Raw genomic sequence first — 22,677 nt, 5'->3', positions numbered from 1 at the left:
CAAGGCTAGCAAAACAAGCTATGATGCAGAAGGGAGCAAGAGAGAGGGAGAAGGAAGCAGATGACAGCCAGTTGCTCGGGGGCATGATTTGGCCCCAGGGCTGCATGTTTGACACCCCTGGACTAGAATGTTCAGTACCATGTTCCATTGAGAACAGGTGGGGTCTAGCTTGTGAGACTCTACATTTAGTATTGTCAGATTTAAGGCCTTTTTTGCATTTTTTGGGGGGAGTGTTATTGGTTCAGGCCCCATACTGCTTCGTTTATTTCTGCACACATTATTGGGTCTTTAGTCCCTACACACACATTTTACCCTGATCTTTTTCTGGAAGCCAGTTTTGAGTTACCTTTTTGCTCGTGTGTAATGTTTCTGCCGGTTTTCTTTGTCCTGCCCACCCACCTTCAGCCAACTTTTTAATGATTGGACTGTTGTTACTGTCAAACCACTCCCCCCCTGAAGATGAGTGGTTTTGTATTTTTAAAAAAAACTGTTCTAAAATATGGATATAAGCCTGCACAACGAATAAAAAAGGGGATGCTGTGATGAAACCAATGATTACACCAATGACAACAGCATCCTCCTTTGAAAATCCTGATTATTTAAGGCATGTGCAGAGGAAAATAAACTGACTCCACATGAAAATGAACATGGAGGACAGATATGTGGAAGAACTCTGCCCAGACCTATTCCAATGCTTGTGGATCAACTGCCAAAAAAATCAGGAGTAAGTTGAGCATGTTGAAAAAACCCTTATTCTCTTTTTCAACAGGTGATTGGGAAGTGAGTTCTACTGTTCCACCAACTTATATCACAGCACCTAATCCCACAGTTTCAGGTATGCTGCTGCTTAAAAATTTAGGCATGTATATGGCTGTTTCCTCAGGTATTTTCAGCATGAGTTTCTGCAGTTTTAATGGAATCATGTCAGAATATTATACTGATTAGCATCTTGGATATTGCCTAGGTTCAAATTCTTATTCAGCCATGATGCTCTCTGTGTGATAGGTCAAAGTGTTAGGTACTATATATTTTTAAATCTACCCTGCAGTGGTACCCAAATGGGCACTTGAAGTCAGGCCTGCAGTTGGAAATTTTATTGTGAAGGGGCATAAATATAATGACGCATGTGGGGTAGGGGTTGCCAGGCCCTCATTATCCCAAACCTAAGACTCATTGGGAAGATCATGATGATGTCATGGTTGTGGATTAGTGATGTCATGGGTGGGACCTGGTCATGTCACACTAAAAAGCAATATCAGTGCAATCCCAGACAAACTTATATCATTCTAAATCTTATATCATTCTAAATCAATTGAAGTCAATAGGTATAAAATAATTCAACTGATTGCCTTCTACAAATAATAGTACTTGCACATATCACCATACTAGATATTTGTGGGTAGTCACAGTAATGGAGATTTGAAAACAGCTAGTTAGCTGACTGAATTCTAAAAACTGATGGAAATTAATGTGCTAAATCTATTCAAACTCTTTGTGTTAATTATTGTCTTTTGTCTCAGACTTAAGTATGCAGTAGTTATTACAAGCAGGCACATGCAGAAATCTTTGAAAAAGCCATGTATCTGCAAAAACCAGGCATTTGTTTTTCTGTTCCTATTCCTGATTCCCTTCTGTGGACCTACCAAATCCTAAACTGAATTCCCCATTCCATTCAACACCCCTTTGCAAGAACACACATCCAATGCTAGTATGAGAAGCATCCGTTTGAACCACATATGGTTGGGTAGGGTCAGGAGCCTGCAGAGCAGGTGATTGTAACAAAGCACGTTTCAGGCCTTCAAAGGCTTTCTGGCATTCAGGTGTCCACTTCACTTTAGTAGGCAAACTTTTCTTACACAACTCAGTAAGGGGAACTGCCAGGGTACTGAAATGAGCCACAAATCTTCTATAATAACCTATCAATCCTAAATAGGCCTGAGCGTGTTTCTTTGTAGTAGGTACTGGCCAGTCAACAATGCACTGCACTTTGGCCTGCAGAGGCTTGATGTTCCAGATCCCACTCTGTGTCCCAAGTAATCCATTGTAGCCAACCCAAACTGACACTTGGACAGCTTGATGGTTAAATTGGCCTTCTTAATACGCTGAAGCACATTTTGCACATGCTCCAGATGTTGTTCCCAACTATCAGAAAAGATGGCAATATCATCTAAGTAAGCACAGCAGTACTCAGACAGACCACTAATCATAATGTTAACCAAACGCTGAAAGGTTGCAGGGCTATTACGCATCCCAAAAGGCATTACTTTAAACTGATATAATCCCTGTTGGGTTACAAAAGCAGATCTTAGGGCAGCTTCCGGAGTCAAAGGTACCTGCCAATAACCTTTGGTCAAATCAAAAACAGAAATAAACCTTGCTTTCCCTAGACGTTCTACTAATGAATCAATACGAGGGAGGGGAAAAGAATCAGCCACTGTTAAAGCATTTAGTTTATGATAATCCACACAAAATCTTATGCTCTGATCTTTCTTTGGGACTAATACCACAGGTGATGACCATGGTGACTGACTAGGTTCGATCACACCCAGTTCAAGCATTTCAGCAATTTCCTTAGCCATATCCTGTGCATGAGCATCATTTACCCGATAAGGTCTACTTGAAACTGGAACAGCAGCCCCAGTATCAACATGATGAGTTATTAAAAAAGTTCTTCCAGGCTGCCCACAAAAAACACTCTCAAAGTTTTTTAACAAACTGTATAGTTGAGCAGTCTGCACTTCAGAAAAGCTGGAATTAGACAAAACATCATCAAGGCAGCATGAAGCTTCATACTCTGCCAGTAAATCACAGGGACCATGACACAACTCCTCTTCCTCTGATTGCAAACTCACAACACTAACAGTTCTCTCATAATATTTTTAAGTGAGTTCCCATGATACTCTCGGGGCTTGGAATGCAATTCTGGATAGGCCACTAAATAACGCACTGAACTTAGTCTCTGAACAATAGTGCCAGGTCCCAGCCACTTTGCACTCAATTTATGTGGCTTAACTGGCTTCAAAATCAGCACCTTTTCATTAGGAAAAAATTCTTTATCTACAGCCTTACGATCGTAAAACCGCTTTTGACTCTCCTGAGCAGCCTTTAAATTACTTTGAGCTGCTTCCTAGACATCCAACAAAGTGCACCGTAAATTTTGGAAATAGACAGCAACACACTGAGGTTTAGCATCCACAAAATCTTCCCATTGACTCTTTAACAGGGATAAGGGATTATTTAGGGTCCTACCATACACCAACTCATTCGAGGCAAAACCCAAACTCTCTTGCACATTGTCATTGTAAGCAGCTATCACAAAAGGTAACTCACTATCCCAAGTACTACCATGAGCCAGAGCATATTTGCGCAGCATGTTCACTAACGTTTTTTGAGTAACTTCCACTAAGCCATTCCCTTGATGTTGAAAGGCTATACTGGTATGATGATCCACTTTTGCTAAAGCAAGCACCTGCAGGGTCAGATTAGACATCATATTTGACCCCATATCTGATACAAGCGTCTTAGGAATTCCCCAAGTGCAAATAACATTTAAAAGAGCTTTAACCAGATTTGCAGCAGAGGTAGTAGCCATTGGGGTGGCTATAACCATGTGTGAGGCATAATCAATCACTGTGCAAATATATTTCTTACCCCCACGCGTTGGCTTATTAAATGGGCCCACCAGATCAATACCAAATTTCTCAAAAATAGCAGAATCCATAGGAATACTCTGCAAGGTGGTTGGGGGGTTATCATTTGAATAACCAACCACCTGACACGTATGACAGCTCTTAACATAATCCCATACTGACTCATAAACCCCTGGCCAATAGAAATACCTAGTTACTTTTTCCAATGTCTTTTTTATTTCTGCATGGCCAGCAAACACAGACATATGTGCTAAGTCCAAAACTTTAGCTCTAAACCCACTAGGGACCACAAGCTGTTTTCTAGAGTCACATTCTTTAGGAAAAGCTTTTGGTTTGTGTTCCCTATAAAGCAAATCCTTTTCAAAATAGAACCGAACACGAGCATCTGGATTACAAGGTTGCTCTGCAAGAGTACGGCAGGTCTTTAAGGTTGGATCAGTCCTTTGAGCACTTTTAAAATCTTCTAAATCTTCTGTTAAAGAAGGGAGAGTAAAGCTGCTTGTAGACAACGTTTCCACTGCTACCTCTTCACCCTTCCCCAATTGACAACCTGTCTGCTCCAGATTTACAGCCAGCTTCAACTCAATTGGCATGCAGGGGAGATTATTACTAGAAGACACAACGCTGCTGCTCTCACTCTCAGTCTGAGTTTCTACAGACTGATGGGTTTCACCAGACCAAGCAGGGTTAGATAACAAGGTATGTTTATGATAAAGATACCCAAAGTCATTACCCAGCAACACTGGAATTTTACAGGCTGCATCTGGATGTACAATGACCTGCAAAACCATCTTCAGTCCTTTATACTCCACTTCCACTTTAACTAGCTCTTTCTGAACTGCAGCAGAAGCATAAGGAGTTATCCACACAAATTTGTTTAACATTTGATGGTCCTTAACCAGAGATTGCTGAACTGCAGTGACATCACTTCCTGAGTCCTGAAATGCAGTAACAGGGATATCATTAATCCTTATCTCTCTTGAAAATTGTAGAGTTGCCCAATTCACACTGGGTAGAATAGAATTAACTCCTCCTGAACTAGATGCTTCTGTCGGAGTGGTAGCAAATGTAAAAGTCCTAGGCTCAGCCACTAATTCAGTAGTGACTGGAGCAACAGTTAAAGCACCTGTCAATGTTTCTTCTTCCTTCCAGCTCTTGGTTGCAAGAGGGTCCTGGGAAATAATCCGAACTGCTGGATTGCTAGTACTGGGAAGTTCCTTAACTGGTTTTTTAGCTTTTAAAAGTTCACAGTCTCTACGTAAATGGCCAGGTTTCCTACAGAAAAAACAGATTCCACTAGAAGGGCCCACCCTAGAATGAAATTCAGCTATTAGGGCAGAGCTCTTCTTCTGGGGGGGTGGAGGATTTACTTCCCACCCCACCTTTTCCCAGCCTACCCATCTCTGTCACAGCAGAGCAACTGCTAGCTCCTTCAGCTGAAAGCTGCTTTCCAAATCCACACTGTCTATTCAGTTTTAAAAGTTCCGCTAGGCCTGCTGCATCCCCTACTGTAGCAGGGGCTCTATCAAGGACCACTGATTCCCTGCTCCAATCCCCCAGAAGTGGCCAATTCCACTCACCTGGGCTATCAGGACTTTCAATTTTTTTAAAAAAAGTCAGCACTAGAATATCATTTTATTGATATACCACTTTAACAATAGATGTTGGAGGTTTCTGAATTCCCAGCTATTATCTTAAAAAGTTAAATCTCTAGCTCCTTCTTCACAGAGATATATCTTTTTCCTTATATCTCTGCAAGAGAAGCAGCTAGAGACTTAAGTTTTTAAAAAATTAAAGCTGAGAATTCAGAGAACTTGCTACACCTATTGTTACAGTGGTATTTCAATATAATATCCTAGTGTTGATATCTAACAAAAAAGTTAAAAGACCCCAGTGGCAGCATGGCTTCTTCAGAGGCAGGGGCAGGAGAAGTGCCTGCCATGTGAGCCAGAAAATCCAAAATTTCCCACCCACACAAAAGCCATCTAGGCTTTACTGTGATCTTACCCAAAACCTTAGTGCAAAGCAGGTTTGAGAAAAGCCTGAGAAAAGCTGGGGACTGCCCCACCCCCTGCTGCTACCAAGGTACATAAATGCACCACAATGCTGTGGAGAAGCATGAAAAACACCTGTTCCTCAAAATATTGAACGTGGGGCAGATAATCCGTGTGGAAGATACCATAGTCCTAAATGATTGATCCTTGGTCACTAGGATTGCAGCATATTTTTAAGATTCGTAACTACAAATTTCTCATCTGCTGATTTCTGTTGCATGTCTTTCACTTTAATGTGAACTAGCTTGTAATTCCAAATGAGTTTGCTAAAGATTACTTGAATATTATTCAGGGTTTTGATAGAGATTGGCAGATGTCTGTAGTATGAGGAACGGGATGGGGGTGGGGGGTGGAATGGAAGAATCTTCATTTTAATTGTAGAATTTCTCCCAAACGATAATACTGTTAGGGTTTGTAGAATCTTTCGGGATCAAGTGCCATGTTCTACTGGAGAGAGTTTTCCTTCCAGACGTTTCGTTCTCAGTCTGGAAGGAAAACTTTCTCCAGTAGAACACGGCACTTGATCCCGAAAGATTCTACAAACCCTAATGATGTTACCAGCCGGGAAAACCTGAAATCTTTGATAATACTGTTGTCACTAAAACAAAAACAAATGCAGCTATTCAATGTATTTCAGGATTTTCAGTTCCCACAAGATACATTACACCTGAATACACAACTGTGACTACTAATGAACCTTCTAAAGATGCTACTTTATTCACTGTAGGATCTCCTGGGACAACAATATCAAAATCTCCAGCAACAGAAATTCTTCTAACAATTTACTCTGATGTGGTCACAGTGGCACCCTTTCCTGATCAGTCTATGACAAAATCCACTTGGAGCATGCCAACTTCTTGGCATGGTAGGACAATATCCAAATGCACCCCAAATATGCCCATCTCTATCCCTAACCAAGACACAACTACTCCCAAACATGGAGTGTCTATGCAACAGTCTGCTTTAACTGTATCTATTCCTCAATTCACCATCACAAAGCCTTCTGTGGGATCTTCTACAGTGACAACAGCTACATCTAAAGATACCAAGACCATGCTCTGGCCTCCAGAGACTTCCCCTACAACTCTTATTCCAGTATCAGGTAATAAATTGGATTTACATTAAATTTTATGTGGATAAACATTGATATAAAGTTTGTGAAAGTATGCTTATATGCAATGCAATTGAATACTTAAAAACCTTACTCAGTATAAAATTAACTGACAGGGGGGGGGAAAAGAACAGAAACTGCAAACTGGAAGTTGAAAGGCGTTTCCTCACCAGGGATGCAATCTTGTTTGGTGCTAAAGATCCTGATGTGAGGTCAGGAATCTAAGATCAGTTTCTCCCAATTTGTCACAAAAAACAGCCTTAGGAGTGAGCAATAGGGATCATAGGCCCATGGTCCTTCCATGCCTTTCCCTAAACTGGAAATGAGTTCCTTAAACTGCTTTAAGCCATGGTCAGCTGGGGAGGGGGGGAGCACAGCTCATTATAGTGTCCCTCGGAAACCCCTTTCCTACCCTTTGGTTTTCTTCTTGTTACAGTAACCTTCTACAGCATCCAAATGAACTTTTCAGTGTTCTATAAACCTCTGGAGAAATTTGATTACTATGATGTTAAGAAACATTCTACAGCCTGGGTAAGTTTTCTTCCCCTTGCCTTCCAAAGTTTACTTTAGGGCAGGGCTTTTTTTGAGCAGGATTGCACAGGAACGCAGTTCCAGCTGGTGTGGTGTCAGGGGTGTGGCCTAATATGCTAATGAATTCCTGCTGGGCTTTTCCTACAAAAACAATGATGATGTCATGGGGTGTGGCCTAATATGCAAATGAGGTCCTGCTTTAGGGCAAATGTTAAGTGCTCAGGGACACTGGCACAATTGGAGAACAACAATGGAACCTTGTGTAAAAGTGGTTTAAAGTTAGCAGGGGCTATTGACACAATTGCAGCAGTGGCCAGGCCATTTCATCTTTTGTGACCCCCAAAATGGAAATCCAAATACTGCAAACATCAAATCATCCAAATCTATAATAGCTGCTCCATATATGGCCCTTTTTTTACATGGATTTACTTCTGTGCAGGAAGTCACATACAATGCATGTAATTATGCCCGTATTTGTGCTTTGCTTGTTGTGTATATGTGTCCTCAGTTGGTGCGGGGAGCATAAATGGAGTCAAATCTTGTAGCCAAGGCTCTGCCAAACAGATAATGACTTTTGCAAACCGTTTTACAGACAGCCATCATTGTTAAACAGAATGGACAAATTTTTTGCCCTGTTTTTCAGACCTTTGCTTCTCTTTTTTGCAGTTTCAGAAGATGTTCTCTAATTCTGAATTTGTCATTACAAACCATAACATCAAGTCTAACATGCAGTAAGTACCTGGCTGGATATTAGAGTGGAAAGATGGTTCTGAGCAAAGCAGGAGAGCTCCAGAAATGGGCAGAAATTTGAAACTAAAGCCTACCTAACATAAAAAAATTACACCCAGCGAATAATTCCAATGATGCTCCTGTTCTGAATCCTAAACCTAATTCAGGAAGGAAGGGAATGGACAACACGGTCTCATCTTTCAGACCACCAGAGATTATTTAACACGATATTCATTATTTCTGGATATTATTCTGTTATTAAGAATTAATGAGCTGCTATTTTTATGCCAAGGGTCAACATTTCTATGGTTGCTGGCATTGTTCTAGTATACCAATAGTGTGCACTACTTGTGGTCCCTTCTGATATGCTTGATTGCCATTTTACCTGAAAGGGGCTATGGCATGGATTTTGCCCATGCTTACAGCCTCTGTAGATGCTGTGTGAAATTCTGATTTTTCAGGGTTCTGGATTCTGTGTATTAGCAATTGCTCAAGCTCTGATAAAGTGTAAATAGCCCTCAAATCATACCTAAAGGACTACCTGCTCCTATACAGGCCTGCACAGCAAGATCTTTCTCCCAGGCCCTTCTCTTTGTCCTCTTGCTTGGTAAGAACATTTGTCAGGGGACAAAATTGATGACCTTTCAATGCCAGGATAGAAGTTTTCTTTGACCCAGGGCCTTTCATTTCATTTATATCCCAGCCTTTTCCCTAATGGACACTCAAAGCAGCTTACATCATTCTCCTCCCTTCCATATTATCCTCATAACAACCTTGCGAGGTAGGTCAGGCTGAGAGGTTACCCAGCAACCCGCTGTGGAAGAATAGGGATTCAAACCTGGGTCTCCCAGATTCTAGTCCAGCATTCTAACCATGACACCTCTCACTCTTTTTTGCTAATGACTGTTTTTCTTTTATAAAATTGTCCCCTCAGTCTGTACTGCTCTTATTCTTTCGCCACCTGTCCCTGTCCCCAGTTTTTCCTAGAAGGTTGCTGGCTGAGGATGGCAACTGTATCATAGACTCTCAGCCTAACTTATTTCACGGGGTTGTTGTGAAGACAAAATGGAAGGCAGAATGATGAAAGGCACTTTGGGTCCCCTTTGGGAGAAAGTCTGGGTATACTGGAAGGAAATACATTTATTAATTAAATTAAAATAACAGGGCCTGATCTTCAATTGCTCCCCACTCATCACTTTTTATGTCCAGGTTCCAGCTTTTTCTAAAGTCTAACCCATCTCACCAATGGCCCGAATAAAGAATGGGAGGGACATGGATGATCTATGCCTTGTTTTTTCATTTATTCTCCTACTCCTACTCTTTTGGAGGAGCCCTGTGGTGCAGAGTGGTAAGCTATAGTACTGCAGTCCAAGCTACTCACGACCTGAGTTCGATCCCAGCAGAAGCTGAGTTCAGGTAGCCGGCTCAAGGTTGACTCAGTCTTCCATCCTTCCGAGGTTGGTAAAATGAGTACCCAGCTTGCTGGGGGTAAAGTGTAGATGACTGGGGAAGGCAATGGCAAACCACCCCATAAAAAGTCTGCCAAGAAAACATCATGATGATGTGATGTCACCTCATGGGTCGGTAACAACTTGGTGCTTGCACAGGGAACTACCTTTACCTTTACTACTCCTTCTGTGCTTTTGCTCTTTCTGCCTCTAAATCTCATATTTCTTCTCTTGATGCAGAATGAACATCCCACAAGGAGCGATGAGGACTAGCATGAGGGTATCACATTCTATTATACTGTCATTTGCATTCTTTTAATTCGATGTAAAACAATCATTTGGATCTCCCCCTCCCTCCCCACCCCCCAGTCTTCTTGTGTCTTGTCTTTAAGAACTTCAGTTTCACAATTCTTTCCTGCTTGGGTTTTCATCTTGAAGCTGAGGAAATTTCCATGGTAGCAGTGGAAAATGTACCATGGTAACTAGTTTGAGCTGATTAATGGAAAACTTGACTTTTACTTGCACATTGTAAAAGCATCAAACTGGGCTGATAACAGGGATCTTTTATAATGTTTCCAGCTGCCTTTCTACTGTGAGCCCAGAACCATTAAACATGTCTTTAACTTAGGGTTGCCAAGTCCAATTCAAGAAATATCTGGGAACTTTGGGGGTGGGGCCAGGAGACTTTGGGGGTGGAGCCGGGAGACATTGGGGGTGGAGCCAAGATCAAGGCTGTGACAAGCATAATTGAACTCCAAAGGGAGTTTTGGTCATCACATTTCAAGGGACCGCACATCTTTTAAATGCCTTCCTTCCATAGGAAATAATGAAGGATAGGGGCACCTTATTTGGGGGCTCATAGAATTGGACCCCATAGTCCAATCTTTTTGAAACTTAGGGAGTATTTTGAGGAGAGCCACTGGATACTATACTGAAAATCTGGTGCCTCTACCTCAAAACACAGGACCCCCAGAGTCCCAGATACCCATGGATAAATTCTCCATTATTTTCTATGGGAATAAGTCTCCATAGGGAATCATGAGTACCCAGCAGATATTTCCCTCCCCTTCCCTGCTTTCTAATTACCCTGAAGCAGGGGGAGGGCCTCCAAACCGGGGGATCCCCTGCCCCCACCTGGGGATTGGCAACCCTATAAACTCACCAAAAGAAAAGTAAAACCCAAACTATTGCCCTTATGAGAGTTGAATATGCTTCAGGACAGAGGCAAAGAATATGAGGAAGTGATAGGAAAAGAAGGGGGGGCTAGCTTATTCAAACTCTTAAGAGGTCACAAAATACATAAATAATATAATCATAGAGTTGGAAGGGACCTCCAGGGAGAGGTGGTCAAAGCGTTCTCATCTCCCATGATTCCTTGCTCTGTTTCTCCAGAGATTGGGCACTTTAAAGCAATTCTGTCGTTTGAGTTTACGGGATATTGCTCACCACCCGGGGGAATTAAACAGCTACTTGGGAAGAGAGCGGAAAGAGGAGGCACTAGACGCGGCACACAAGAGGAGGCACTAGACGCGGCTCGCAGCAGTTATCGTTTCTCTCCGGTGTCAACAGAAGGCGTCACGGGAGGAGGCATGCACCCCTCTCACACTAGTGCTCTCACACTGCTGCCAAAGTAGTCTCTCGCCCCGGAGCTGCAATGGGTGTCTCCTGCTTGCCTCAGGCGGCAGAAGTGTACACGAAAGCGCTCCATTTCATTGCCCCGCCCTTTTATGCCGCCGCCCACGATGGTGTTTCAGGAACTGCTGGTTTACATTGGGCAGTTTCTGTTTGCACTGGTGCACCGTAGTGAGGGCAGGCCAGCGCTGGGGGTGATGCTTTTCCGTGCGAAGTCCTTAGAGGAGTCTGGAGCATATATAAGTCATTGGTGATGTGGGACTCCTGGTTTCGCTGAGCTCTCCTAGCCTGCTCGCAGCGTGGACCAGACAGTATAGGAAGTGCGGATGTGCGATGGCTTGGGTAGAGGGCTGATGTTTGCTATTTTGGATGGCTGAAGGGGGGGGGGGGTTGGAGAGCGGTGATTATTTTTCGAAAGCGGCCAGGCTCCTGTTTGTTTAATGGAGCTCCGACTCCGCCCTGCAACGGCCAGTTGGGAGTAAGTTCCTGTTTGCTTTGCGTAGTCTCCCGAGACTTAAAGCCAAATAGTAAGCTGGCTGCTGCATTGTATATGTTGTGTTTGAAGTGTATTACCCTTGAAAGGAGACAAATGAAGCAGCCGGGGAAACCGCGTTTCAGAAGAACCGGGCTCAGCCTGAGCCCATCTTGGAGGAGCAGCTAGAAGAGGCGGCAGCTGCGCAGCGGCGTCGCCCGCTCCGAGATGGGGCGGCTCCCCCCGCTTCCGTTTTTTTGGGGAACAGGGGAAGAGGCTGGAAATCCTGGGGTCCCCCGCCAGGGCGGGAGGGTTGGGAAGCCGACTTTAACTGGTGTCCTGGCTTCCCAGAATATATTGCTGTCAATTCTGGACTCTAGGCTGGCAAACCAGAATCAGAGTGGAGTCTATCCTGTTTCAGTGTCTGACATCTTTTTTAAAAGGGTCATTCTCAGAGATAAAGGTGTTCAGCCACTGGGGCTGAGGACAAGATATCATTCCTTTTAGAGAATGGGCTTTAGGGCACTGGCAGCCAAACAGAGAAATGGAGAACTAGCAAGTCTCTTTAGTCAAAACACTATACTTTTGCATTAATCAGGGCTAAATTCTCCTAGAGGGCCATGCAGGACCACTAAGAAACAATCACAGAGCAAAGTTATTCACTAAGCCTCAGACTGAAATAACTCCCTATAGGATAGTACTTTCAATGGCTCACCTGAAACACATCCAACCATTTATTGGCTTAAATATGTTTTAAAAGTAGCCACTGAGGCTGTGTGTTCTTTAACGGTTCTGTGTAGGCCACTGTGGTAAATAACACTCTGATTAATACTTTTCAAGGGACATTAGAGTGGAAAACCAGTTCAGTTTTAGACAGAAAGTGCCAGGAATGAGATCTATTTTGACTTATTACTCTAGTGTCCCCCACCCTTTGCCTCTTTCAGATAATACTCTGCCCCTTTCCCCCTACTGCCAAAGGTGGCTTGCCATTTCTCTCCTTCATAGGATATGGGCCAGCAGCTTCAGTGAGCAGCCACATGCTCTTTTTGAAATCTGACGTGGGTTTTGCCAAGAACAAAGTCTAATTTATTACCAGAGACATTTAAACTTAACTAACTTAATGCTGACTGTCTCTAGCTTGCATCTAAAATCTTTTTGGCTTTTCCTTCTTTCCTCATATGCATTACTATTTCGAAGTTCTGCCCTCCACACCAAATGCTGCTGTCAAGAACTCTCTTGTATCCAGGCAACATACAATTGCCTTCAATTGCTTCAAACTTTTCCAGAGAGTAGGATACAGAATTTCTTCCACCATGGAGTTGAAAAACTGAATGAGGGGATAATCAGAGCACTAAGGGGATGGAACTACAAGTCATCAAAAAGCTGTGTGCCCTTAGAGAGCTTTCAAAGCTCAGTATTGTTTACTGAATATAGGCTGAAGGATGTTAATGGCATTTAGAGACAAGCATAACAAGTGTCGTAATCAGAAGCTTTTCTCAGTATACTATCATCCTTTCATTATTAATTGCACAAAACCAGCTTCTCCGATTGCCAGTAGCACTTCAGTAACCCTGTTTGTCTTTTTTGGTTACATCTTACGAACAGGAGTTGGATGAAAAGCAGGAGCTGCAAAGGTAGGATGCACATTTTCTAAAGTGGTAATTTGTCAAACTTTCTAACTTCAGGGAACATTTGCTACATCAGCTTCTCTGCACAGGAAATTTGTGCTTCAGCCATGGACTCCTTACGCATTGCAGGAGTTTTGGAGGCATGTTCTAGGGGACACCATACAGTTTGGGGCAAAGCCTGTGCCACAGGGTCTGCTGCACACACAATGCTCTTTGGGAGCTGCATAGTTTTGGGGAACAGTTGGTAGTAGGTTAGGGTTGCCAAGTCCAATTTAAGAAATATCTGAGGACTTTGGGGGTGGAGCCAAGATCAAGGCTGTGACAAGCATAACTGAACTCCAAAGGGAGTTCTGGCCATCACATTTAAAGGGACAGCACACCTTTTCAATGCTTTCCTTCCATAGGAAGTAATGGAGAGGGGCACCTTCTTTTGGGGCTCATAGAATTGGACACCCTGGTCCAATCTTTTTGAAACTTGGGGGATATTTTGGGGAGAGGCACTAGATGCTATACTGAAAATTTGGTGCCTCTACCCCAAACAACAGCCCCCGCAGAGCCCAGATACCTGCGGATCAATTCTCCATGATTTTCTATGGGAATAAATCTCCAAAGGGAATAATAGAGTTCCCAGCAGACATTCCCCTCCCCTCCCCCCGCTTTCTGACGACCCTGAAGCGGGGGGAGGGTCTCCAAACCGGGGGATCCCCTGCCCCCACCTGGGGATTGGCAACCCTATAGTAGGTGGAGAAGCTGTCTTTTGGATATATTGTCCTGACCTTTTCATTGAGGAGACCCTGTTTAAGATCAGTGCAATCTCAGGATTTCCCATAACATAGTTGCAAACTTCTGGTCTAAACTAATCATAACCAATGAGATAGACAATGGAGATCTTTAAGTGGAGGAGAGGCCTTGCCACTAAAAACAGTTAATATGAATGGTTGCCTGCCACAGATGTGGTGGGGAAGATGTTCTGCAACATAAGAAAAGATAACACTTACCACTTCCAGGTTGTTAGAGATTGCAGCAAACATCTGATTTTGTAATGCCTTGTTGAGTGTCTTGATATATGAGGAAAAGCACTTTATAAATGTGGTGAATAAATAAATTGTGCGCTATATTTGTTTATTTATTTTCTTTGATTTATATCTTACCCTCCCTGTGAGGCAGGCTCGAGGTGGCTTCCAGGTTGTGTAATATTGTGATAAGAACAAAAATAAGAGTTTAAAAATCCAGACATTTAAAATTCAGTTCCATGCTCAAAGCCAGAGTAAGAGTTACCAACAATAGTAACACAGAGATAAGAACCTTCTGAGCAGTGTCATGGGATGTTGAGCTCCTAGCCACTAGGCTGAGCAAATGGCAGGAGAGGCCAAAAGATGGAGATTTGGGCATTCACTGCCTCAACTACAAGAAATGCAGAAGATTAAAAAAAGCAAACAACCCCTCCCCCCTTTTAGCTAATGACATGTGCAAGTTGCTCTGTTGGCTTCTATACAGCACAATCTGTGTTCAAAGCATCTCTTCCTCATAATCATCACAGTCAATAATCCTTATAACAACTCTGTTGTAGGCCACTGTTATTGCAGAGGGGAACTGAGACACAGCAGCTTGATTCAGGCCATTTAGTGAAGCTGTGCCTGAGATGAACTTTGAATTAGCAACCTGTGGATCACAAGTTATTCTCTGAGCATCTGTGCCCAGGAGAGAATGTGATTGCATCTCCTTTTCCTGAGAAACTGGTTCTTTCTGCCGTGCACATGAGCGCTGCCACTGACACAAGCTTGCAATTGCAGAAGTAATAATGCCATGGTTGCTTGTAATCCTTGATTTCTAGAAAAAGAGATAGTGCCCCAAATACCTTTGGGAAAAACACCCATTGACCACCTGCTGTGTGTGGACTTTCTTTTCAGTGCGATTGTTACATGCTTCTAAGCCCACTGACTCCAGTATACCATATCTCTGCTTAGGATTGCATTGTTTGTTACTCACTGATTAAAGGAGTGTACTTTGCAGGTGCTCAAGGGCTCACCATATGTTTCAGAGTTGAGCTCTGGTTTTTCAAACATCCCAGGGTTGAAACCCTGGGGAATCCCAGAAGAAATCAGTCCATCTCAGATTCCTTTTGTGTTCTTGTGCTTTCAGGTATTCCTCTAAAACCATTGTCAAAACTACATCCAACCAAACGGCAAAAGAACAAGAGGAAAAGCTCCATGTCCTTTTGAGCCACACTTATAGGGAAGAGGAACTGTCTTTGGAACCTGATCATCCCACTGTGGCTGCCATTGGTAATGGATGGGAATGGTTAGCTGCTAAATCAAAGCAAATGTACTTTGCTGAGGTTTTTGTTCAAAAAGAGGTTTTATTGAGGGAGACTTGAGATGCTGTCCCTTGTGGGAGCAGCTGAAGAAGCCAAGATGTATTGCATTTATCTAGTGTTTTCACTGTGAGTTTTACACGCATGGGCTGTGGTCAGATGAGCAATTTGATCTGATGCCATTGCTGTTCCCTTGTGGATTTAAAGTGCATGATCAGACAACAACATCTGCCTCCTAATCCCCAGTCATTGGCACCCCATTCTGGCCCACCTTTGAAGTAGAGTTATCAGGCACTGGGGAGAGTCCAGTCTTTATAAATGACAGCACTTTCACCTTGTGTTCCTGGATGTCTGAACTTCCCTGTTGCAAACTGAAGCTGGTTGGGAAGTGTGAATGTTTCTGCCATTTTAAAAAAATTGTTGGCGATGTACACATAAGTGCATGAGTGCATGCACACCCATAGCATTTTTAGAAAACCAACTGGACAGCAATCTCTGTGGTTGATGCTCAGCACTAATCTGGATGACTGAACACAGAGTGAGCGTGCAGGGAAACTGCCTCAGGGTGTACTGTCTGATTAAATCTTCCCACTACAAGTTAAACTGGTGCACATAGAGGTGTGGCCAGACAGTGCCAAGTCTATAGTCTGACCACAGCCATGATCTTGTTGTAGTCCCTGCAACCTTCCTGAAATCTAGGCTAGTATTATTATTCCCATATTGTGAAGGAGAGGGGTGTTGAGTCCTAGAGAAGCCATCCTAATGATCTTGTGGCAGTGGCAAAATTTGAAATGGGAATTTCTGGGATCACAGCTCATTTCCTTTATTACTATGCCACACCAGCTCACAGGTATTCAAGCAAAGGCATCTGTTTGCAAATGCGTAGTAAATTATTGTAATTTTTAAAAATAAAATGCTGACAAACATGGCACCATATTAGTCAGCTAAATGGAATCGCCATGCTCCTTTATATGTTATGGGCTGGGGGATAGAAAAGGGGAAATGGTTGCCTGTTTGTAGGTCTTTTGGGTGGTGAGGATGCTGGATTAGGTGAACCTTTGGTGTGACCTGTGATGTCCTCCTCTTGTTCTAAGCTCCAGGCACATGCTCTGAAACCGTAACTGAATCAAAAAACAAAGGGAACTTCAAGTGGCTGGGGAGGATTCCTGCTGATGTGGCACATGCAAACTGTCAGAGAAACACACAGCAGTCTGCCAGTAGGGCATGGTAAGTTGCTGTTGTTGTTGAGGTCCTTCTTTGTTTCTACCCCAAACTCCAATGGATTGTGCTATGGATGCTCTGTGGTCTGTCAAGAGGTTTTCCAGGTAATGATGGAGGCTAAACAGGGTTGCCACCTTCCAGCCTGGAGACATTGTAGCTTCTCTAGCTCCCTTCCTCCCCTGGTACTTTTATTTGCTGTCCTCCTGCACCTGTGACAGTAAACTGTGGTCGTTTTGCCCCACAAACAGAGCAGACCTGAATTTAAAAATGGGAAGTTAGTGGGGAAACCTCAGTCTAGCACAGACTCGCAATCAAGTATGCAAGGATGTTCCAGCTCCCTAGATGGTATTTATGCAACAAACCTGTCTGGAAAACTGTAATTTTCCTACTAAAGAAATTCATTTCTCTCCCTTTTTTTGAAGTGTAATTAATATTGTAACGGGAAAAGCTGATTGGAGAAGACCAAATCTGACTGAATGCCAACTTCTCTATGACCTGCCAAATAATATCATGGCACTTAAAAATGTGACCATCTCAGAGGGTAAGCTCCCTGGGGTTTTATGTTTGTGATGTTGTGATAATCAGCCCTGGTTTAGCAATTCTTGAGGGGCAAACAACACATAGCAGCAACAGCCTATTCTACCTTGCAAAGTATTCTCCATGTAGGTGATTTGCTTCGGAGAAAAGAGGGGAGGGAAAGGAATCCTTAGTCCTTTCCCTGATGTTCAGTGTTCCTCTGAAACTTTCTCTGTAGGTTTACTTTGCAAACGCGTCTGGAACCTGGCATGGGTAAAAGTCTTATCTATTTATGATCTTATCTCTTTGTCCAAAGAGCTCAGAGCAGAGGAACTGTTATTTCCACACCCACACCTCATTTTATCATCATCACTATCCTGTGGGGCAGATTTGGATGAAAGAACATGACTGGTAAACTTCATGGCAGTGTAGAGGTTTGAACATGAATTGTCCTAGTTGGACACTCTAACCATTATAGACAGGAAAATCGAAGAAGTAAATTATTGCAGTAGCATCATATGTATGGATCCAGCCTAGGTTATATCAATACTTCAAAGCAGTTTAGGAACATTGAAGAACAAGAATCCATTAAACACATTCAGCAGCCATCATTATCACTATCTAGTCAATGAGGACATGGAGTTAATCCAGGAGGTTGCAGATCAGATTTTGAATCTGCTGAATAACTTGATATCTTGAACTGCCCTGACTTGGATGGCCCAGACTAACCTAATCTCAACTGATTTTAGAGGCTAAACAGGGACTGCCCTGTTTAGTACTTGGACGGGAGACCACCAAGGAAGCCCATGGCTACTACACAGAAGTTGGCAGTGACAAACTACCTCTGAAAGTCTCTTGCCTTGAAAACCCTATGTGGGTGCCATAGATCAGTTGTGATGACAGCACTGAACTATCTAGAACAGGGGTCCCCAACCTTTTTGAGCTTGTGGACACCTTTGACACAACATGGTGGGCACAAACACACAATGGTTGCCACACGAAAGCTGTGGCAAGAGGCATAGCCAGTGGTAAAATGGCTGCCACAGCTTGCCTGCAGGCACGCAGTGAAGATCCTGGCTTGTGCTGTGGTGGAAGCTGGTGCCAAAGCAACATAAAAAAAAAAAATCTGACCAGCGAATCGAATCTCCAACGGCCAATTAAAAGCCCTGCTGGGAAAAGGTCTTTGGCTCCACTCACTTTCTAAAAACACTTGGTGGGCACCAGGAAAGGTGTCAGGGGGTGGCATAGTGCCCCTGGGCACCATTTTGGGAACCGCTAATCTAGAACCCCAGAGAAGGCTCTGTATCTGTTGCCACCCACCTTGATTTAGAAGATGGGAACATGCAGAGCAAGGCTTCAGATGCTGATCTTAATCATAAAAAGCAATACATTATAGCAGACACATCAGGCTGTTTGTTTTCAAGTAACTTCAAAAAAAATCTGTTACAGAGAATGCTGAGGAGGTTGCAGACCAGATTTTGAATCTGCTGAATTCTTCTAAACTGAGTCAAGAAGAAATTAAAGTTCTTGTGGATAAACTCTCTGATATTGCAAACTGTGAAGAGATCAGCTGGACACTGGCAGAGAAATCATTAAACATCATCAGCAGCTTAATGGCCAAGACAGATAATGGAAAAGATCTGCGAACCATGGCCAGCAGGTACAGAAATCAATCTGTTTGAGGAAAAATAGATCCTAATACGGCAAGCATCCTGACCTGTGTAGCCCAGACCAGCCCAAATCTTGTCAGATCTTGGAAGCTAAGCAGGATCAACCATGGTTAGTATTTGGATGCAAGACCATCAAGGAATTTCAGAGTCACTTTACAGAGGCAGGCAATGGCGAACCACCTCTGGACATCTCTTGCCTTGAAAACCCCATGGGGTAGCCATAAGGTGGCTATGACTTGATGCCCCCCCCCCCAAAAAAGAGGCAAATATTTCATTGGTAGCCTGTCTCATGTCACAGGATGCTGCTTTATATCAAGTCAGCCAGGCATGAACTAGTGTTGGCAACCTAGAATTACGGCTGCCCTCCAGACTACAGAGATCAGCTCCCCTGGAGAAAATGGCTACTTTGGAGAATAAACTGTATGACATTATACCCCACTGAGGTCCCTCCTCACACACAAAACTCTCCCCTCCTTAGGCTGTACCCCCAAGTCTCCAGGAATTTCCCAACCTAGACTTGGCTACCCCAGTGGGGTCCCAGATCCAACCCGTGCACTCTGCAATTTGTGAATTTTTTTTTTTTAATTCCTTCATCCTTTGGTTCAGTTACTTACCCTGCCATGATATTTTTTGGCTAGTTCTTGTATTATTAGAACAAATGGGTTTTAACACAGCTATGTTCCTCCTTGTTTTCCTTCATTTTTGGCTTGTTATTGATGTTGCTTGTTTTAATTTAGAATATTTTCTATTTTTTAATCTCTATTTTCTCCTTTATTGCTGCTTTTTATTGAGGATCTTATTGGCTTTTATGCCACTGGTTTTTATATCTTTAATTATTATTCTTTTATAGGATGCCATAAGCCACCACAGAAGCTTTTTTTAAAAAAAGATGAATAAATAGATGAATAAATGAATATAGATGAATACTGATTATAGATGAATAAATTACTGAAATGGTCTTGCACTGTTTCCTTATAGAAAAGACCTTGGCATGCATTCAAACCAGAAAAGGTCTGAGTTAAGAATCCTTTTAAAAATAACATCCTATATTTCCATGAGCAACTAGTATAGAGGGAAGGAGCAATTGGTTCCCCCCTGCCCCACCGTTTGAAATATTATAACCTAGCAACAGGTACATCACAAGAGGTGGTGCCATATACAGAGGGTCCCAGCCAGGACTGTTTCCCTGTAGATTGTTCCAAACAGCAGGGCATTGTTTATGCTGTGATGCCAACTCCCCCCCATCCCAATTCCCCTTCCATTTTAGCTGTATGGTCCCTAGACTTCAGTATAATTCTTGCCATTATTTCCAACCTTGTAGTAAACACGTATTTTTTTTTCCCCAATGCAAGTCAGCTGTGCCTTGAGGGCATATCAGTTGTCCTGCTCCTTCAACCTTCAGTGTGTTTTGGCAAGCACACCTATGCTCACAGGACACTTTTGCAGACCTTGGCTTGTTATGCACACACAACTGACTGCAGATTAGAACAGTAAACCTTTAATCTTGATTTTGGATTCCGTGCTTGCTTTATGCACCATTCTTTTTCCTCTGCTGTACTTATTCTGCAGCTACAATTTTTAAACACCCACACTTTTCAAAATCAGGTGGAAGGTCACTTGTGATGTGGGAGGTGGTGGTGTCCAGAGGTTTTTTTTTTTAATTATGCAGTTGCCCTATTGCAGCTGCACAGTAGTGTCCAGCAAGCACCTTCCATTTTGATTCTTGCGGTTCAGGTTTTGCACATGCATTTTTGTGTTAGTTTGTTCAGTGAAAAGGAACAGAAAGGATTGGGGGGGGGGAGGGAAATCCACTGTTGAAACTGGCCAGACTTTTCTGAAACTGAAAAGCAGCTGTGAAGCCCCATTTTCCATATTGCTGAGCTGTGATACTGGTCACTGAAAAAGGGAAAGAGCCACACAATCTCTTATTATAGAGGAACATGTTGACTGTACAGAATGCACAATAGAATCCACTGACACTGGCATTGCAAGCTGTGATTGTTGGCAGTGAGTGTGTGTGGAGAAAAACACACTTTCAGCCTAAGCTTCTTCAAAGAGTTGTTGTTGTGAAGATAAAGTGGACTAGGGAAGCATAATGTGGTGAGCTGTTTTGTGTCCCAATTAGGGAGAAAAGCGTGGTATACGTATCTAAATACATGAACTGACAGGTTTGCTCTGACATCTGAATACAGTCATTTTTTTTAACCTGAACCAACTTTTGTTTTCCTTTTTTGTTTCATTTAAAGCATTTTTTGCACTCTTCGTTGAAAACATTGTACCCAAAAGAAGTATTCAGTAAAGCAACAAAGCAAAATAGAACCCCCCCCCAAAAAAAACAATTACAACAAAAACATGATACAAATCTAACTCAACCAGCACAAAATGATTTTTTTAAATTACTTAATTCTGTGCAATTATATATTGCCTTTAAAAAAAGTTTCAGGCTTAAATTAAATCAGTGGTGGCCAGCTTGGGTAATCTATTCTCCAGGCACTGATCCAAAGTCCAGTGCTGTATTCTGTTACAAGACCTGAACACATCATAGCAACATCAATACCATCAACACCACCTGGTCAGAATTACTTCATTTCCGCAGAGTGTATCCTGAGTTTAGCCACAGTGTTCCATCCAAAATCCAGAGGGACAGTTATGACATTAAAAGCAATGGCTTTATCCACCAACTTTTGAAACAGCTTTCTTTCTCTTACAAGTAAAATTTGTGGGAGCAAGTTGTTTCTTGCCAAGTTCTTTATTAAATTTGAGTTATTCATGGGCCCAGGTTTTGTGGGCCACATCCAGCCCTTGGGCTTCCAGTTGGCCATCCCTAACCTAAATCAGTCTGGTGTCAGAGGACTGGGAGCTCAGGGTTGTGTATAAAAACACCACAGCGTTTCTCTCCCTCCCTCCATCTCTTTTTTTAAATGTAGGAATCAGAAGTGGGGAAGAAGATACCAAAAATAGCCTGTAGATAAAAAGCAGTGTTGGGCTGTGTCGTGATTTCTCAGCAGCATTTTCCTCCCACAAAAGCCTCCCAAGCTGCAGATCAGGGTGGCAGCTCCATGTCAGTGACATCTCTCATTTCAAATTAGGAATGACCCAACCAAACAGGCAAGCTGCCAGGGCCAGTGGCATTTCCATAGACTCCAGGCACTGTGAGAAATCTCTTAGGGGGACCTTCTCTGTCTTGGGCTCAAGAGGGATTGGAAGCAGAGGCCATTATGGAGCTAAAATGCTCATTCACTTGTACGGAATGGAGACAGGGGAATTGCAATGATTTTTTAAAATGTCAGGGAAAACACACATACACACATACAGGAGGTGGGGTAGCAGCAAATTAATTGTCACCCAGGAATGCAAAATAGCTTGTTTTTCCAACAAATTAACATAGAGCATGAAGGCTGCTTCCAACCCCAGTACCAAACTACTCTCTCTCCACCCGCCCATCCCGCACCACCTCCTTGCCAAGTTCCTTGCCACTTCCTTGTGTGCAAACTGTGGCAATTCTGCACTAGACCTTTAATCATTTAGTTCTGTCCCCAAACTGGTTTTCTACGTGAGAATAACAAAATCATAAACTCATAGAGTTGGTTTCTATGATTCCATGATTCAAGAGTAGAATGTTAGTTTGGGGACAGGGCTGAACCAGGATTAAATGTCTAGTGTGGAAGTGAAAAACTTTGATCTCAATTCAGCCTCCCTTA

General features: G+C 42.8%; 1 protein-coding gene across 1 annotated transcript in view; it reads left to right on the top strand.

Annotated features, from left to right (window-relative positions):
- The window catches only part of ADGRG4 (adhesion G protein-coupled receptor G4), a 43,997-nt gene that overhangs the window by 2,555 nt on the left and 18,765 nt on the right, over nucleotides 1-22,677 (top strand). Inside the window, exons 3-9 of the mRNA XM_060249131.1 lie at nucleotides 770-835; nucleotides 7,252-7,346; nucleotides 8,013-8,077; nucleotides 15,398-15,540; nucleotides 16,664-16,796; nucleotides 17,213-17,331; nucleotides 18,756-18,966. Coding sequence (XP_060105114.1) covers nucleotides 770-835; nucleotides 7,252-7,346; nucleotides 8,013-8,077; nucleotides 15,398-15,540; nucleotides 16,664-16,796; nucleotides 17,213-17,331; nucleotides 18,756-18,966 — 832 coding nt within the window. The remainder of the gene's footprint in view (nucleotides 1-769; nucleotides 836-7,251; nucleotides 7,347-8,012; nucleotides 8,078-15,397; nucleotides 15,541-16,663; nucleotides 16,797-17,212; nucleotides 17,332-18,755; nucleotides 18,967-22,677) is intronic.

The sequence above is a fragment of the Heteronotia binoei genome, chromosome 11 (genome assembly GCF_032191835.1).
Source record: "Heteronotia binoei isolate CCM8104 ecotype False Entrance Well chromosome 11, APGP_CSIRO_Hbin_v1, whole genome shotgun sequence".
NCBI lineage: Eukaryota > Metazoa > Chordata > Lepidosauria > Squamata > Gekkonidae > Heteronotia > Heteronotia binoei.
Note: the sequence above shows the minus strand (reverse complement) of the source record. Positions and strands in the feature narration are given on the sequence as shown.